Source organism: Rattus rattus, chromosome 7, assembly GCF_011064425.1.
Source record: "Rattus rattus isolate New Zealand chromosome 7, Rrattus_CSIRO_v1, whole genome shotgun sequence".
NCBI classification, from domain to species: Eukaryota; Metazoa; Chordata; class Mammalia; order Rodentia; family Muridae; genus Rattus; species Rattus rattus.
This window is the reverse complement of record NC_046160.1, coordinates 38,160,029-38,179,711: the sequence shown is the minus strand read 5'-3', so window position 1 is coordinate 38,179,711 and position 19,683 is coordinate 38,160,029. Positions and strand designations below refer to the sequence as shown.

The 19,683-nt window shown below is 45.7% G+C and overlaps 1 protein-coding gene and 1 non-coding gene across 2 annotated transcripts in view; one reads left to right on the top strand and one right to left on the bottom strand.

Annotated features, from left to right (window-relative positions):
• Positions 1–6,582: 6,582 nt before the first annotated feature.
• Taf1b (TATA-box binding protein associated factor, RNA polymerase I subunit B) overlaps positions 6,583–19,683 on the bottom strand; it is a 70,749-nt gene continuing 57,648 nt past the window's right edge. The window contains exons 10-15 of the mRNA XM_032907521.1: positions 17,839–18,016; positions 17,144–17,190; positions 15,170–15,260; positions 9,198–9,268; positions 8,469–8,691; positions 6,583–6,984 (exon numbers count right to left, since the gene is read on the bottom strand). Of these exons, the coding sequence (XP_032763412.1) occupies positions 6,783–6,984; positions 8,469–8,691; positions 9,198–9,268; positions 15,170–15,260; positions 17,144–17,190; positions 17,839–18,016 (812 nt within the window). The 3' untranslated portion in view covers positions 6,583–6,782. The remainder of the gene's footprint in view (positions 6,985–8,468; positions 8,692–9,197; positions 9,269–15,169; positions 15,261–17,143; positions 17,191–17,838; positions 18,017–19,683) is intronic.
• On the top strand, positions 14,658–14,739 carry Trnas-aga. Its single transcript has one exon. It is a non-coding gene; the product is annotated as a tRNA-Ser (tRNA).

Below are 19,683 nucleotides of genomic sequence, written 5' to 3'. Positions count from 1 at the left end.
ATTCCAAGATTAACCCATGGCCCCCATTGTAGAGCAGCCTGGGCGTGTTCAATCCGGAAGAGCGGTAGCTGGCACTTTCTAGGGATGGTCTCTGGTTTTGTGGCTGCCCAAGCAGTTCAGACCTTGAGACCACTCACTCTCGGGGTTGTATTCAGTTTGGTCGCCCGTATGCTCTACTTTCAAATGTGACTGTTGTCCTGAGCATGCTTGCCGGAGGCTTGCCCCCTCCCCCATCCTGCCTGCCACTGCCAGGTCTCCTAATCTCGGGTGAGTCTTCTCAGGTGCCTGGGACTTCATCCAGACTCTAGTCACCCAAGCAGTCAGCTGTGCCCCTGTTTGTGAATGGAGAAGTGGCTCCGTGGGATAGGGCGGCACCCGCTTGCTGGCAACTACAAGAACCAGGATACCTCACATTCTTTTGCCGTGGCTTCGCTGTCAATTGATCATCTCAGCGAGGGCTCAGCGGTTGCAACATAACTACCAGAAAGCCCTGGGCTCAGAAGCACAGGCCTTAACCTCCAGAAAGCCCTCTGGCCTGTGACTAACAGTGAATGGGTGTAGCCATTGGATTTGGTGGCACGTGAAGAAAACTCCCAGATGGGGTCTGCTTGCTGCTTCACACGGCCACACTTACTTCTTGAAGTAGTAGTCACTAATAACTAGTGATCAGAGAGCTCATACAAAATATATATCCACGCCATGTTTGGTTGATATCCCTGGGAGGCCTGCCCTCTTCTAAGGGAAACAGAGACTGAGTGGATGGGGAGGGGAAACTGCAGTAATATATGAGGGAATAAATTAATGAAAACAAAAATACGTATCTATTTAAAATCGTTGGAGCAACTCATACATCGTTGTACAAGGGGCAGGGGGACAACCTTGCTTTGTAGACAAAGAACAAGCCAGGGTCAAATGGATCATGGCTCTGGTGGCTCTAAGTTCATGCTTCACTGACTCAGTTCTTACAGTGATTTCCCTGCTCGGACAACTTCCTTTGCTTGAAAAATTGCCTATTTTTTACTTTCAATTTTATACGTCCTTTCTGAACCATGAACCCACCCAGACCAGTATCTGGGGTATTGAGTGACGTCTGTTGATGCTAACTAGAATAAAGAATTGCAGACTGGAGACAGAGGGAAATGTAGGGTCCTTGGCGATAAGTGTCAGCGAGGAGAAGCCTGTCTGAGGAATTTTGCGAAGGCTGTCTGGGAGCAGACGTGCTTGGTGTGAACGAAGTGTGAGCACATGTTGTGCCACTGCTTTGGATGAGGGGGTCTCACCCAGCAACACTCAGCTTAGATAAGTTTTAATTCTCTTTTATAAAAAAATTCATCATTTTATCGGTTCTGATGTTTGGCAGGTATGTCTGAGCACCACTTGTATGCCTAGTACCCACAGAGGCTAGGAGAGGGTTCTGATCCCCTAGAACTGGAGTTACATATAGTTGTGAGGAGCTATGTGGGCGCTGGGAATTGTACCCAGGTCCCCCGGAAGAGTAGCCACACTCTTTTTTTTTTTTTTGTTCTTTTTTTCGGAGCTGGGGACCGAACCCAGGGCCTTGCGCTTCCTAGGTAAGTGCTCTACCGCTGAGCTAAATCCCCAGCCCCGAGTAGCCACACTCTTAATCACTGGAGTCCATTTTGACTTAAAAGTGAGATGTGTCCTTGGTGCCCAACTTTGAATACTGCCTGCTCTCTTAGGAGTTCTAGTTCTTTCTCCTGCAAGGTCTTGAGTTTCTTAGCCCAAAGTCTCCAGTACCCTTAGAGCCGTGGGGATAACATGCTGAGCTGGCCTACTGGTTTGTGGCACTGGACTCGTGTGCATGGCTGACCTGACCCTCACTCTCCAAAGCCATATCTTGCTCAAATGTCGTGTATTCATTGGCCGAGTGTATGCTCTGAGAACAAGGAGCTCTCCCTGGGGAGCTGAGGTGGGCAAAGCTGGCTGGAGACGACATCTAGGCAGGGTTTTAAGGGAGGAAAAATATTCTTCTGGGAGAGAGAGGACAATTCTGACAGCAACTCTAGCCCTGGCAAGAGCCTGGGGCAATGAGATGTCATGGCTTGCCTGAGCTGAGCAAGCACGGGAGGCAGGAGGTGGAAAACGGTACAGAAGCCATGGTGCAGTGAGAAGCCGCTGGGCCTCTAGACAGCGAGGAGCCTCAGAAGACCTGGAACCCAGACTGCTAGTAAATCTATTTTTGGGAAATTGCTGGCTGAGGTATGATAAATGCCTGAAGAGACGGGAGGTTTTGCAATCCCCCTTGAAGAGTGGTGAGAGTGTCTGTCTGTCTGGGCAGTGACACTGTGGGGCTGTGTTGGAGCGGGATGGAGATTGGTGCCACAGGCAGCAAAGGCTAGAGTTGTAGCTGAGCAGGAGGCAGGGGACACCTCTGAGGGAGACCAGGTTCGGGGCGAAGGTGGACAAGGTTCTGATGATTTTTGCAGATAGAGGCCAGTGTTCTCATCTGCACCACCCCCAGATGAGAAAGGCAGCGCTGTGAGGAAATGTAGCTCAAGGACTCTGGAGCCAGGCTGCCTGCGATCAGATCTTGGTTCTCTGGCTTCCTGTTTGATCCTAAGCAATCAATGAACTCAGTGTCTCAATAGCCCCACTCGTAAAATGAAGGGGAGCCACGTCACAGTAGTTATGAGGCTGAGCATGGAGTAATGTGGTGCCATGCCAAGCAGCCTCATGAGCAGGGCCTTGGAACACGAAGTGGGAGACAGCTATTTGATGACCATGAAAGGGGTGCCAGTTTCCCTGTCTTTTTTTTTTTTTTTTTTTTTTCCTCTTTTTTTTTCGAGCTGGGGACCGAACCCAGGGCCTTGCGTTTTGCCCCTAGGCAAGCGCTCTACCACTGAGCTAAATCCCAACCCCAGTTTCCCTGTCTCTTAAAGAGCTCACAGTGATTCCAAACCAGTACTTGAAAGGGCACAGGTGAGTCTGTTCATTAGACATGTCAAGTGCCTTCAGTGACCAATGGAGCAGTTAGCAATGGCCCCCTTTAGTCATTACACAGTTGGAGATCCACCAGCTACAGGGCTCTCTAAGGCGCCTCAAGAAATGACCTCATACAGGAGGACACAGGCAAGCCGACAACACAGAGTGCACCAAGCAGGATATACTGTAGGTCCTGGGTAAGTCAAAGACAGGAGTGTTCAGGTGCCAAGGAAAGGCTCGGGAGCAAAGTCAGGGAGGAGGGTACAGTGTTAGGCACCAGAAGAGGTGCATGTGGGGCACATGCAGGGGGCGGGCATCCCTTCCTGCTGGGAGAGCAGAAGGACCAGGACTCTGGTATAGTCCTTCTGTGCGCCCCCTTCCACTGATGCACTGTGGGAATCGCATCATCTAGAGGATAGGGGCCATTAAAACCATGGAGGGAGAGGACAGAATGCTCTAACAGACAGGGTCCTTTCCAGAAAGATTTTTCTTCTGGTGTGAATTTCAAAAAGAGAAAACTACATACATCTTCCACTCTCCTGATGTTTCTGGCCTCAGGGCTAGTTTTCTTCCTAGGATTTAGGAATCTCCTCCCTACCCCCAGCCCCCAGTGTTAGTGAGTCCTGGGGAACCCACCTGTTTAGCCTCCCACCCAGCATTAGGGTCACAGCTGTGTGCTGCAGGCTAGGCTTTTACCTGGAAGCTGGGGATCCGAACTCAGAGCCTTGTGTTTGTGCAGCTGGTACTCTTACCACCACGCCATATCCCCAGCCCAATCCTGGGAGCTTTTTAATTAAAAGTCTATCTGTCCCACTTTATGTAATCCTTAATCATGTAATGCAGTTAATGTACGCCACAATGGTGACATGAGGTCATTATATTTGAGGGTAGTTTAGCATTTACAGTCCCTTGGGAGTACTCCCAAGCCAGCCAGTTCCCTGCAGAGATTCATAAGGCAGGCACTGGTTGTTTCGGAAGGAAACACTTGCCCCAGAAGAGCAGATGGCCAGTGATCCCAAACAGAGGCTGTTTGTTTGCTGAGGCTTCTTGGCCACTGGGGTCAGGAGGTCAACCTGGCACTCCACAAGGGCAGCAAACAACTGAACACACAGTAAGAACTTCTTGAGTGTGTTTTGTGAGAGACTGAACTGGGAGAGTTTACTCAGTTTTCAAGAAGTCAAAGGCATTTAAGTTAAAAAACAAACAAACACCCCCAAAACTAAAAAAAACCTCACCAGCTTCTTGAACTAAAAACCTCACTCTTAACTAGCTGCAACACTAAAGCACCCTGCAACCTTTTACGACAGCCATGCTTAGAAATCCTGTCCAGAGTCTTCTGGAGATCTGGCTGCAGCCCCTTCCCAGCGTCTTTCTGTGTCTGTGCAGTTGAGTATGTTGCCAGTGAATGGGGCTGGGGCGTGAGGCTAAGAGCTATAGGCATTCTACAGGGGAACTCACCATCTGTTGGCTGCCAGGAGGCAGGGGCTGGGTCCTGGCCTCTGTTCCTCCATTTCAGCTTTTGAAGTGGTTTCCTCTGCTATGTGTCAGTGGCAAGCAGGCTCCGTGCATGCCCTCAGAAGCTGCCCTCCAAGGGGATGAGGCCCTTCACCCACTTGTGCCAGCACTGCAGTCCCAGAGTAATGCCCACTGCTCCTGTGCATGGAAGCCAGAGCTGCAGGAAGGCATTGTTTTTTCTTAAGGGCCATGCCAAGCCTCAAACTGCAGAAGAACACATGTATTTCAGAGTGGGGAGGCTGGACGGCCGCATGCCAGGGTCTGCAGAGGAAGCGCCTGAGTTGTCCCAGCTGTTTGTGAACTAACTAAAAAGGCAGCTGTGCTGGTCAGAATTCACTGGTGAGATTGAAACACAGGAGAGGCAGGTCTTTGCTGCATGGTAGCTTGCGTAATCAGCTTTGAAAACCTTTACATTTCGGAGGCTGACTGAATTGGTTCCTTAGGTTTTCAGACGACAGGACAGGTGCTACTCCAGACCCCAAGCCCCTGTGCCCAAGGATCAGCGCACTTGACTGTCAGGTGAGGAGGACCAGTGCTTCCGTTGTTTGTGCCACATGGCCATCTTGGACCTAACTCCCACTGATTAGGTCAGAGCTGAGTACTGTCAGTCCAATTGATGGAAGCTGAACTCACTTCTCATGAGTGATGGTAACGTGACATGATCTCAAGGAGTCTAAGACCAAACAAAAGAAAACTCCAGCATGTCCCTCATGAACAGAGAACAAAGATTTACTAACAAAATTTTAGCCTATTAGCTATGCCTCTATCTAGCTTTCTTAGGAGGCTCAGGAGAACTGAGTCATGGCCACCCCAGGCTACATATCAAAATGTTGTCTTAAATCTAAAAACATATTTTCCAGAAAGTAGACTTAATGTATAAAATAGGTGACAGATTAGGGCCAAGTGAGGGGTATCCTAGGAATAAAAGGTTGGCTCAACATTTGAAATTCAGTCAATGTAAAGTACTACATTAAGTAACTATAATGAGACCATGGGGTTTCCCTCAGAGAAGCCAAAAATATGTTTAAAAAATGCAGGATTTATTACTGATCAACAAATCAAGGCCTGAAACTCAGCAAACACGGAAAGAATTCCCTCAGGCTTTTGTTGACATTTTCTCCAAAGCTTCCTGGGACGAGAGCACAGGATAAAAGCCCGGTTCTTACCCTGGGTTGAATGGTATGCCCACCTCTTCTGTCCCTTCCCTCTGTCACTCCGGAATGATCTTCCCTGAGAACACAGCCTGTTCCCTAAACTGTACTTCATGCTAGTTGGCCTCTGCTCAAATGTCACCTCCCTAGAAGGTCCCCCTCGGTCATGCTTTTTAGAGTTCCTCTTCTTATTATGATCACCCCCCCCACTGTTTCCTGCTTGATTTAATCCCCCATAAGACATACTGACTTTCTGTCAGCACCCAACTAGGTCACATTACCCTTAAAGCAGGCAGGTGGCTTGGTGCTGCACCTCTGATGCCTAGATCATCACCAAAACATGGCCATTCTCGGTGTGCCTTGAGAAAATGGACTCTGAGCAGGAATGGCGACTTTTCGATATCCTCCAGGTGTTTCACTTCTTTAAAACACCACCAGTTCACTACGTGGGACAGCACTTCGTGTCTTTCTGGCTTGGCCTCTGGATTTCCTTAGCCTTTTGCCTATCGCTTTGCAAGCACCCTGGCCACGTTAATAACCTGTTCCTTTGCCCACAGTGGACTCAGTGTCGCCCAGGTTGCTGTCTGTCGTGGCGATGCTGCCCACCTTCTCTTCTGCCTTCTAGGTTGGAGATATGCTTGGAAGGATTCTGCAACCTCAGGGACACCGAGGCATCTATACTATTCCTCAGAACACTTACATATATGTGTAGGTGAATGATTATGTTAGACCTCTGGTCAGTCTGGGATTAAGTTTAAGTAAGAGGTAAATTCAAAGCCAATTGCAATGGTGCATGCTTATAATCCCAGATTCAAGATGGAGATGCACTGAGGCCAGCCTGGGCTACAAGAGTGAGTTCCAGGCTAGCCTGAGCTGCACATCCAGTTCTATGTCTCAACTACATAGCTAGTTTCCATCTTAGAAAGGGAAAGTGTAAAAACAAAGTGTAAATACAATGAATACAAGTTTCAGATATCATTTATATAATATTTTAATTTTCTGAAAAAAGTGTTCATGAAAATAATTCAAAGTTCACCTATTTTACAATGCATATAAAGACACGTGTCAAAATGTATGCCTGTCCAACAATAGACTTTACATAGTTCCCTGGAACATAGTACTAAGACATCATTATCCAATAGTGCACCATTCAGAGCAAGCCCCTCTGGCTTCTCAATGTCTTCTCACTTTCTTGGATCTTGAGCTCCTTTTTGATTCATTGTATTTTTTTTCAAAAAGTTTCTTTTCAAGTAGGCTCACTTCTTCATGGAGAGCAGAGGTCTTTATTCTCAGTAAGAAGGAGAAAATGTTTAGTATAAACTGGTAACTCAAAGAAAAATTTGATTCTTCGTAAGTTGTCACATGTTTACAATAGCTAGAATGGAAAGAGGAAAAGGCATGTTATCTTTAGATAGTAATTCAGAAGCTCTGGCACCACTGCACTGCCCACCCCCCAATCCCTTCACCAGTAGATACAGCTAGCTTTAAGCACTATTATGGTTAGAAAGACTTGGGAACTCTGCTGAGCTCCTTAATTATAAAAGAGAAAACTTGTCACACTGTCCATCATCACTGAGCTGGGACAGGAGGGCTCACTGTATCAATCTCTATTTCTGGCATGCTTGACCTAGCCCACAGTCAAGTTTAAAGACAGGTAAACACTAAACGCTTGGAGCAGTGTGAGCCTTGTTATACATGTGGTCCTAGATTCCTGAGGTAGTTTATTATTTTAGATTTATTTCATAACTATTTTGCCTTCATTTATGTACGTGTATCATGTGCACACCTGATGCCCATGTGGGTGCTGGGAACAGAACCTGGGCCCTCTGTAAGAGCAACAGGTGCCCTTAACCACTGAGCCATCTCCCCAACCCTGGGTGGTTTTGTTTGTTTGTTTTTTTTGTTTTTTTAAGGAATGAAAATCCCACCATCACCACTTACACTAAACAAGCATAATTCCTAATTACTCTTTTTTTTTTTTTTTTTTTTTTTGGTTCTTTTTTTTTGAGCTGGGGACCGAACAGGGCCTTGCCCTTCCTAGGCAAGCGCTCTACCACTGAGCTAAATCCCCAACCCCCTAATTACTCTTAAACGTATGTCCTTATGCTCACAGGTAAGTGTAGTCCTCCCCCTCCCCCTCCTTTCCTCCTCCTCCTCATCATCAAGGAAATTCCTCTTTGCAGCAGATGGAGACTATTACAGAAAGTCACAATCAATCAAGATGCAGAGGTGTGGAGCCCAGTCCTAATGGGTGCATCTCCAAGGCACTCAGGCACCTGAGGCTCAGGGTACACAGAGGGGACAGGGATTGCGAGAGCAGAGGATCAAGCCTTTGCTGTGACGCCGTATCTCCTAACGTCAGAAGCTACACACATAATGCCTCACACGGCTACCTCAACCAGAACTGAACAAGGACAATGACAATAGAGATGCCTAAGTGGATGGGGAGCCCATGAGGACTCAGCCCTACACAAAGAACTACAGGCAACTAAGGAATGCAGAGATGGGGGAGAACAGACTTCTCCAGGGAAAGACACAGCAACTGGTTATCCAACAGCAAATGGTCAGCCATGACAACACATGTACAAATAATACTATACAGACCGAGCAGGGTGTGTTTATGCATTAAGGCACAGGCATGTATATACATACATGTATGTAACAATTAATGGGAAAAGAGACAAACCAGTGGATTTGAAAGAGAGCAAGAAGAGGTATATAGAAGAGTTTAGAGGAAGAAAGGGAGATGAGAAATAGTGTAATTGTATCATAGCCTCCAAAAGGAAGAGAAGGAAACTCCAAGCTGAGTTGGAGACGTCATCATGCCTCATGCTTCTGGGGTCTTAAAAGCATGCACACCTTTTACAGAACTTGTGGGTACTGAGCCAGTACAGGGAGTTCTTGGTTATCAAGGCCTGGCCTTTCGATATCAGGAGCCCCTGGAGGCTGTGTCCATGGAAACAAGGGCTACCAGTGCCTTCTCCAGTCCAGTTGAGCTGAAAACTTGAAGGGGCCTGCTTTTCCACCATGGGTGCTGAACCAATCAGGGCACTAAACTGTTTCTGAAGATTCTCCACCATTTCTAGAGATGGAGGAAGAGACAAATGTTAGTGCACAAGGAAAGCCTGGGGTTACGGGAACGGACTGCTTTAGGGGTGGTGGTGGGCAGTCTGACTTTACACTCTGGAGCCCTTCCTCAGCGTCCTTAGTGCACACTCGCACCCAGCTGGTTTCCTAACTGCAGTAACATACGCTGGAGCATTAGGTGAGGCCGGAGCTGCATGAGGGGCTCAGGAAGTTACTTAACAGCGATTTTAAAAGAGCACAGGACGATCTCAGGGCGTCCTGACAGAGCTCTCACAGTCATGGAAACAGACGAGCTCAGTTTTGCTGAGAAATTGAGCTCTGCTATAAGAAGCAGGCAAGTTCCCAGAGTATGATTCCTATGTGAGTTCTCCTTTGGAAGGAGATGGACACAAAAGCATCCCCCTGACTGGAAAGTACGTGCATGCCCTTGCTCTTCATGAGGAGATGGTTGGTATCCCAACTGTGCTGCTGCCTGGCACAGAAAGGAAACCACAGACTCACCTCTTCTCTTATATGCGACTGACTTATCGATGTGTGAACGGTAGAGTGGCCTTTTGGTTTTCCAAACATACCTATACAAGGCAGAAGAGAAACGAAGCAGAATGAGAAGTGGGTCACCAATGCTCAGGGACAGAGGCAGCACCTGAAAGTCCGCAGCTCTGGGTGGTTGTCTACACTCTGTCAGTGCTTCTGTTCTGGAAGGAAACCCCCGAGAGAGCGGCCAGTGGTGTGCTCCTCCTAGGAGTCAAGGCCGTTAGGGGCCACTAAACCGCGTACAGCGGAGTCGGCTTCCGTCACCACACTCCCTTGCTGTTTGCTCTCACTGCTCTTTCTCTTTGCTTTAAGTGCTCATCACCGAGGTCTATGCCCTCTGATTCTGGAAACTCACATAAAATAGACAGTGGGTACCCATTTCTCTGTTATCCAGTGCCTGGAAACCACCCTCTTCCTACTGAGAATAGGAAGGAAAGATCCAGATGCTTGCAAGACAGAGCTAAATCTGATCTTGTTGAGGGAGCCAGTTAGGCGTGTTCAGTGCAGAGGGGGTGCTGGGATGATCTGGTCCACAGGGTACCCCACCCCACCCCCACCCCAGGCCACAGGCTAAATGCTACCTGGCATCCTATGTCTGACTGGTGACCAGAAGTGAATAGTGACACACCCCATTTCTGGTCCCAGCAGAGGATACCACTGTGGGACAACATAACTCCATGGTTCAAAGCTCATTTCCGTTCTTCTTCACTTCCTTAAGTAGGAGCCTTCCAGAAACCACAGTTTAAAAAAAAATCCACCTTCTTGACCCACATGATCACCAAGCTGCACATCTGCTACATTTGTGTGGGGGCCTATGTCTAGCCCTTGTATGCTCTTTGGTTGGTGGGTTGGTCTCTGGGAGACCCAAGTGTCCAGGTTAGTTGATTCTGTTGGTCTTCTTGTGGGGTCCCTGTCCCCTTTAGGTTCCTTGCTAATAACAGATGGGGTGGCACATAGTAGGCATTCAACTTAAGTATTCATTAGTAATGACTAGATGAATACAGGAGCCAACAGACACATTTAGCATCTGTGCCGTTTCCTGCTCTTACAGGACTGTTACATCGTAAGGCTCGCAGTGGGGGTAGCACATGCCTTTAATCCCAGTGCTCAGCACGCAGAGGCGAGTGCCCGGCCAGCCAGAGCTACATGGTAAGACTGATCTACAAACAGGCAATGTGCGCTGCTATGTGCTGCAGAGCTGCAGAGGGGGGTGGCACACCCTGTGATCTCAGTTCAACCCCAGCCTGAGCTACACAGTGCATTGAGGCCAACCAGTGCATTGAGATTCTGTCTTAAAAAGAGAAGCAACCACCAAATGATAGTGGACAAACCCTGAGCAGTCACTGAGATGTGAGCAATCATCTAGTGCTGGGCAAAGTGCCTGGCTCACAGGTAGGTATGAGGCCACCAGAACTTTCTAGAAAAGACAGTAAGGAGCAGAAAACCAGAAACAAATATCTCTATTTTCCCTATAAAACTCAATGATTGGTAATTTCCCCTAATTTTTAAAATGTTAGTTAAGAAAAATATATGTAAACATACAGTTTAGTAACATGATTTAGTAACAAATTGTCATTTTAACCAATTTAAGAACAGATTTTTTTCTCAAACATTAAAAAAATTTCAAATTAGCACAACTGTAATCATATAGATGTCAATTTTTTTACTTTGAATTTCAGTGATTTAAAATGTTAAGAACAGAAAATTCTGTAAGCATCAGAAGTAGATGTGTAGTCAATATTATATAATACTGTCTTCCTGTAATTTATGTATAAACTAAATTTAGGTAAATTATACCACACTTAAAACATTGATAAGGTTGTCATTTAGATCTCTGGTGAATTTCTTAAATTATTTTTAATTATTATTTTTATTTTTATTTTATTTTATTTTTATTTATAATAACTTTTAAAAATTATCATTTATTTTCTTACAAGTGCCCTGTATAGTCAAATCCCGAGGGATGCTCACTGTTAAGCTTTCCTTGGGAATGACAGGTCTGGACAGGTTTTTCTTGTGCACTGATAATGAAGACCTAAACAAGTGGCCACCACAATCAAGGAGGCATTACTACCATCCCCAGGCCACACCCCAAGAACATGGGTTGGGGATTACAATGCTCCAACTGTTTGGACAGCCTCCTGAAATGCAGTCTTCTCCAGATGTTTGCCTTCTTTTGCCTGCTTTTCACAGTACAAAAAAGTTCCCAAACAGACATACCACAGAGGCCTTGGACTCTAGCTAGACCCTTTCTAGATGCTTCCCTCTTTTTGATATGGTTTGTTTCACTGATTGAAAAGAGAATCGGGGTATAATTTACATATAATGAAACCTCTTTCAGGACACTTCCAATTAGCATTCACACACAGCTATGTAATCAGCACTGTGACTAATACACGGAACAGTCCAATCATCCCCAAAGCCAGGCCCTTTCTAGTCAGATCCACACCCTCGATCTTGGGCAACCTATAAGCTTGGCCACTGGGGAATGTTACAAAATAGACTCATGCCCTATGCAACCTGTGGGTCTTCCACTATCATGTAAGGAGTCGCACTCCTGTGTATCAGAAGGCTTTGCTCTGTGCTGCTCAGTGGGCTGCACGGCATTGATATGCCAGTTATTTACCCAGTCACTAGCGGAGATCACTACAAACATTTCTATATGGATTTCTGCAGAAACATACATTTTTATTTCACTTGAGCTTTTCAAAGTAGTTGTACATTCCATATCCTATACTTGCAGGAACAACTGTAGTTTGAGAGTAGACCCCCTTCTAATTATGGTACGTGTCTCTTCTTGTGTATCCTGTACATGTTCAGTTTTTTCATTTGAAAACTTGACTTGTTTTCCTAGTTTTATTAATTCTCTATATTTTATAGATAAAAAATCTTTTATCAGATATCTCTGTCTGATATTCATGGGATATGTAGTAGATCTGCAACTCCTCTCTCTCTCTCTCTCTCTCTCTCTCTCTCTCTCTCTCTCTCTCTCTCTCCCCCTCTCCCTCCCTCCCCCCCACCTTCTCTCTCTGGCTTTTCCCCCATGCTGAGGGTCTTACTGTGCAGGAATGGCTGCCCTGGGGTTCACTATGCAGACCTTGAAGCACCTGTCTCTCTGCCTCTCCGGTGCTGGGATTAAAGGTGTGCACCTCTATGCCTAGCTTTCAATTACTTTCTCTAAGCCCAGGGTTTCATTTTCTCTTAAGCACTTTTGAAGGAATCCTTACTTCTAAAGTCCAATTTACCAATGTTTCTTTTCTGGATCATGCTTTTGATTTATATCAAAGAAAATTTTACCTAACCCAAAAGATCAGCAACCTTTTTCTTTTTATCATTCATCTTTTCTCCCTCTGTGTGTGTGTGTGTGTGTGTGTGTGTGTGTCTGTCTGTCTGTCTGTCTGTCTCATGGGGACCCAGAGCTTGCTGATTGGCTTAGACTGGGCAGCCAGCAAGCCCTAGGGCTCCTCCTGTCCCTGTCTCCCCAGTGCTGTGCTGTGGTTCCGGGTTTTACATGGGGGCTGGGGATTAGAATGCATGTCCTAATGCTTACCATCTCCCTAACCTGGCAATGAGCTTTTCTATATGTGCTTTGAAATTTTCACCCAGGTTCTTCCCAACCCCTGTGATAAACTGACAGCCATCAAGGCAGCCCACTAAGCTGGCTTTATACTACTATTTTTACTAGCATTTTTCAAACTCTCATGCAAAGTAGTATGCTTAACTTCAGAAAATGTGTTAATGATCATTGACAGCTCAAAAGATGATGCCCAGAGCAACAGGGAGGCTTGGGTTCTATCCCAAGTAAAATAAATAAATAAACTGAGATAGATAGATAGATAGATAGATAGATAGATAGATAGATAGATAGAACCTTTAGAAAGGAAGACAAAAAAATAAAAATATGTGAAAATGGGTTGGCATAGATGACACTAAGAAGGTGTTCAGCATGCCTAGGGACTCCATGCCCACATCAGGTGGCAGTGACTGACACCACCACCTGTGCCTATTAACACTGTGTGGAGGATGGCTTTGGTATGGGATCCTATAAACAACCTCTTCCCTGGGGGTCTAATGTCTCTCTAAAAAATGGATTTTTAAAAATACTTACTCCTTTTTGTTGCTAAATACTCCCCTAAAGTAGCTAAATGTCAGGACTTTTAGACGGGTAACTAACTCACTCTCACTGCAGCATGAACTGGGAGTGTCTGAAACGTAAGGGGTGACCTGCTGGGGCAAGTCAAGGAGACTGTACAGCATGGCCCTGCAACACCCAGCCCTCAGGATCAGCAAAGTCACCCAGCTGACACCACAGAAAGAGGCTGACTCCCCAAGTGCCCAGGACAACTCTTACTCATCTACTATAGAACACGGGGACCCAACAAAGAAGAGGACTCAGTGGGCTGTCAGAGCACACTCCACACCCTGTCCTCTACTGCCAGAACCTGAGTCCACCTACCTGTCAGGATGCACTGTCCCCACTGCTCCTATTCCCAGAGCCGCCTAGCAAAAACCTGTCACTCTTCTTTTCCTCCATGGTACATTATCTCCCTTTGCACATGTTTCTCTGAAGTTTAGGGGGAAAATAAAAGCTTCACCTTGAAACTTGAAAATGGTTTCTTAGTAGTCCATGAGGGTCGGCCATGTTTGATTTGCTCAGCAGGGAACTAAAGTGACTTTCCATTTCAAAGAACTTTAGAGACTTCCTTTTCTTAAACAATATAAAATGATTTGATTACATCAATATTAGTGTAAATTTATATAAACAGATGTTGGGTTTTCTTCTGTCTTGTGGGACTCAGAGTTTTAATAGAAATGAAACTGTGCTGGACATCAGTGGAGATGTGCTCCCAACTAAACAGCTAACACTTAGACTTCTATGAATGAACTCAGTTTCAGCTGGGGTGAGCAGGTGACAGAGCAAGTCCGTGAGGACGGAAACCTTGTACTTCTGTCCCTAAAGCAACACTCTTCCTGTTGCACAGTCATGGGCCTGTCCTGAACTGTGTGCTCCAGGGACAAGCACTGAGGGGAACTGAGATAGGTGCCACTGTGTCCTCCTCTGGTTTTCTCAGAGGTCAGTGTTTTAGAGAACCTTCCATTACACACGCCACAGGAGAGCACTTAAAGTCTCTGCACTACGGGGCCCACGATGGGACAGGGCCAGTTCTGAGAAAACCATGGGGAGAGTAGTACACACAGGCAAGGTTCACACAGACTGCACAAACCCAAGTGCAAAGTATAGTGTGGTGCCTAGGCTAGATCCTAGAGGTCAGAAAAAGAAAAACGGGGAAGTCTAAAAATGAACATGTTTAATTAGTAGTGATGTAAGAGGGGGTTGGAGGATGGTGTGTGAAGTCCTAAGCTGGAATCCCAACACCAGGGGAAAAACCTAACTAGAACATACAGGACCAAAATTTCTAAGGTTCTGTAGTCATAGCCAAGTGGTTAAGGCGATGGACTAGAAATTCATTGGGGTCTCCCCACGCAGGTTCGAATCCTGCCAACTACGTCTAGTTTCAACCCCATAAAAACAACAATGCCAACCAACCAGAGCTTCCAGGGACTAAACCACTACCAAAAGACTATACATGGACTGATCCTGGGCTCCAACTGCATAGGTAGCAGAGAATAGCCTTGTTGGGGCACCAGGGGAAGGGGAAGCCCTTGGTTCTGCCAAGGTTGGACCCCAGTGCAGGGGAATATGGGGGGGCAATAAGGGGACTGTATATGGGGAATACTCTTATGGGGGGGAGGGGAGAGAATGGGGGCTTATGGACAGGAAACCAGGAAGGGGAATAACATTTGAAGTGTAAGTAAAGAAATATATCTAATAAAAAATTAAAAAAAATTTTCTAGAGAAAGGTCACTGGCTGCCAAGCACATACTGACGGATGTGGAGCTGAGGACACAGAGCAGGACACAGAAGACAGAGGACATACTTGGCCCTTGCTTCTTCCCATTTTCGTCTTTTCTCATCAAAAGTTTTCTTCATAACTTGGTACCATTTTCTGAAATCAAACTGCGGAGTTTCTGAAAGAAATGAAATCCATGTTCTGTAGTGGAGTCCATCACATCAAAACAGCATCCATTATTCACATCTGAGTTAATGACTGAACAGAACACTTATATCAAGTCTCTTAGTGAGGAAGAGGAGCAGAACTGCCATCACTCTCTGCTGTAAGGTGTGACAATGTTGTAGCCCACAAGACTGTCCCAAAACCGTCTTTTTACATATTTCTCCTCAGCTTTGAAGGCTTCACTGCTTCCTGGAGAAGGGATCCCACACTTTGCTAGCTGCCATACAACCAGCCCCTCCTTCCCCATCCCACACCCGGCGTGCACAGCCTAGTCCTGGCAGAACTCCAATGTACTCAGCCATGGTGCTGATAAGCAATGAGTGATAAGCATGAGGAGTGGTCTGTGGTGGATGAATCCCATTCTCCTCAGGACCTTTTTCTGTTCTTCCTACTCTTAATGCAGAGATTCTGCCCATGAGAAAGAAAGTGGACTGTAGTGGAGAGCTGGAGTGTGTTTGAGACATAGGCTAGAGAGACAACAGACCAAGACATGGCAAGTATAAACAGGATTACTGTCCATTATCCTCTAATAAAAATGGCCTCTTTAATGTCTAATTACAAATCTTTTCAAATGGCCAATATAACCAAATGATATAGCCTTGTAGACTGCATAGTCAGAGGGGGCCGAGGGGAACTAACCAGAGAACTGTGAGATCTGAGAACAGCTAACAGTTAAGTCCACTCTGGGTTCTCTGACCCCCATTCTCCTGACATCACTTCCAGCATTCAAGGAACATCAGAAGACTTCTAGTTCAACCCCATGTATGTGTTCCTATAAGCATGGGACAGTAAGAAGTGTTTAACTCCACATATGTTATGGAAAACATATGTGATGAAAAACATAAATGAACTGAGAATAATAAACTCCTAAAACTAATGAACAAAAATCCTTCTGCAAATGGAACTACATCTGGATGTAAGAATTCATATAGACACAAAAAAGCACTGAGTTATTCTTGGGCCAGCAACTCTGTTTCACATCAGATAAAAAGCAAATATGAACCAAAACTGTAGCACTGGATTCTAACCCAGCTACTTGGGAGGCTGAAGCAGGAGGAACTTAAATCAAGTACAAAGTAACACAGAACAACCTGGGCAATTTACTGAGCTCTTGTCTTTAAAATAAGAAGAATAAAAAAAAAAAAGAAAGAAAAAGAAAAAAGAGGCTGAGGATATAGCTCAGTGGAAGAGAGCTGGCAAAGCCATGCATAAAGCCCGTGTTCAATACACGGTAACTATCTGTCTTTTTACAAAGTGCATACAAGACAAATCACCAGAGTTTACAAACACAGGCAGCCCTGCAAGGACAGATGTGCTCAGGCCACTACTTGTAATCCCATGTGCTAAGTATCTAGTGGAGTCTAGACAGCAGTAATGGTGGCAGGCACGATCAGCTCTGGCTTTGGAAAGGGGGAGCTGCTATGCAGTGAGTGGGTGGGGAAAGCAGGGAGAATATTGCTCACAGGAGAATAAAGAGGCACTTGCTAAATCTGAAAGCTGTGGAGGTAGGAAACAAGAGCCCTTCACATAGAGGGCCCAGCACAGGCAGCCACAGAAACCAAGCTGTTGTGGAAGTTCCTGGTCTGGTCTGGCTAAGCAGCAAGAGAGAAACAACAATGAGCGAACATGTGGGTCTTGACCACAGACATCACCCAAGTCTCTTGGCAGCCACAGACACTACAATTAAATCTGCAGACAGAAAAGTAAGCATGTGCGCAGTTTGTGCACATACAGACCCTGTATATGTGACTGTCCATCTTTTTCCTCCACGTCAACTACCCTTTAACCCGTCATTTACAATCACTTTGAATCTGACTAATAAAGAAGTCCAAGTACCTTCTCTGTGTCCTTCGTTATATGCTTCAGCAAGATCTGAGTAAGACCTGGGGGGGACAACACACAAAGCAACTTCTTTAGACGTCATGTGTCTGGACACTTAATTTTTAATTAATTAATTAATAAAAAAAATTTTGAGGTAGGGTATCTCAGTGTAGCTCCAGTTGGCCTGGAACTCTCTGGAGAAAAGGCTAGCCTGCACTCACAGAGATCTTCCTGCCTCTGTCTCTTAAGTGCCGGGATTAAAGGGGTAGCCACCATATCCAGCTTGGACAGTTAAATCTGAACCCTGAGGAGAAAGCACCAAAATTGGAGAGGCAATTACTGTCCAGGAAGAAGACACTGAAGGCCTTCATTCCTGCTACTCTCTACATTGCAGAGCGCCTTTATAATCTAAAATAATCTCAGAGATATGATGCCCGAAGCCTAAAGGCATCCTCATATGGTGCCAAATTATTTTTTTTTTTCAATGTATGGTGCTTTAAAAACCAGACATCCTTGGGATGAGAAATGCTGCTCGCTCAGAAGCATTTCATGATCAAGAGGTGTGAGTGCTCTCTGGAAAGCCCTATGGCATCAGCACAGCAGACCCCACATCCTGCCGTGAAAAGCAAGGGTTCCCCCCTTTTGTTTTGTTTTGTTTTTTTTTCAAAGCTGGAGTCAGTGCAATAATGAGCCGCCGGCCCCTGACCTACCATTCCAGCTTGTCGTCCAGCAGAAACAGCAGCTTCAACACAACCACGATGACAGCCACAGCCTGCACATCATGTTTGACTGTCCTTGTCATCTTAGCTATAGGATCAAACGTCAGAAAATCTACTTCTCCAATTCCAGTCAGCTTTACTACTTGGCAGGTTAAAGTGTGCATTTCCTCTGTTGAAAAACAAAACAGTTAAATACAATTAAATTACTTGGCTAACTAGGTCACAGTAATATACATATTTATAAGTTATCTTTACACACTTGCTTTGTAAGGTAGGGTCTCGATATAGCCCATATTGGCCTTGAACTCACGCATCTCATGCCTCAGCCTCTGGTGTGGAGGCTGAGATTACAGGGTTGCAACACATTACCCAGGAACCTTTCATTAAAACATGGTGTCATGCAGGAATTTTGAGAGCATTTTTTAATGAAATAATACTTTTAAAAACTGAGGCCAGTGTGGATATAGTAATGGGCAACTCTTGGCCACTTGATACCTAAGGAGTCCAGCCAACCCTCTCCAGGAACTCAAGAGTGCTCTGGAGCTCCGAAAGCTCTTCACTAGATGCTCTGCTTCCCCAAAGAAGTTCTGCGCTCAGCATGGGCTATGTCTGTGGCTTCAAGGCTGAGTAATGTGAGACTTGGGACCTGAAACCCTAGGACCTGTATTCAGGCTTCTCATCGGTAGCTGCATGGTAAAGCCACATAGCTTCAGCCTTCTCACCTTTCTTTCTTTTTTGGAATTATAAGCATGAGCCCCTGTACCTAGCAATATCCTCCTTACTTGTTAAGTGGGTTATGAGAGAATATAGTGAGATAAAATAAGATTATACAGAGGCATACTTTGACAACTCTAAGTTATTAAGCAAATCCCTCACTAACCTACATAGAAGCCTCTTCTAACAGATAGAATGAATACTACATGGGTCTGATCTACAGACCTCTTTCCCTCCATGGAGCACATGGTGCAGGAAAAACCAGCGTGTGGAATCCTGTCACTTGGGACTAGCTCCATATGACCTCGGATGTGTTACACTAAAGTATGAGCTACCACAGTGTCTTCTTGATGGTTATGAACACTACATGAACAAACCTGCCTAAAGTACTCAAGTCAGTGCTGACTGACACGCATCTGATCATCCTCTCCATTACTGAGTGTCCTTGTCCCCTCCTGAACTGGGCTCCCTTCTTCTGATTATAAGGTGTAATCAGCCATCTCAGACTCAGGTCATGAACTCACTAAAGCTTTTAGCTCCCATCCCCAAAAGGTTCCCAAATGTCCCCAAAGCCTGCACTGTCCGTTGCCTCTATTTACACAGTTCTTTGGTTCTTCACCTCAACAGTTCCTTCCCCATTTCACATCACAAGTTTCTCTTGGCTGGTTCTCGGGTCACAGGTTGTAACTATATGGCTTCTAAGGAGACCTGTGGAACACCAGCAGGCTTTCCCAGTCAGACCTGCCTCCATGCTAAGGCAGCTCCCCAAGAACTCCTAAGTGAATGGATGGTTTGTAATTTGAATCCTAGCATGCAGGGACTGTTACAATCTTACTTTGTACTGCTTCCCCTCACCTGCTGTGCGAGGAACTCAACAGAGGTCATCTACAATAGAGCAAAGCAAGGGGAAATGACATGCATCGTGGTAACTCAGCAAAAGTCACTCTAAGGTGACCACAGTGACTGACACCCACTGTCTCGGCACTCAGAAGGCAGAGGCAGAAGGATCTCCATGAGTTCACGGTGAGCCTGGTCTATTTAGTGAGCTTGCAGGCTACATAGACATACCCTGATTCAACATTCTCCCTCCACAAACAAAATACCAAACAAAACAAAACAAAA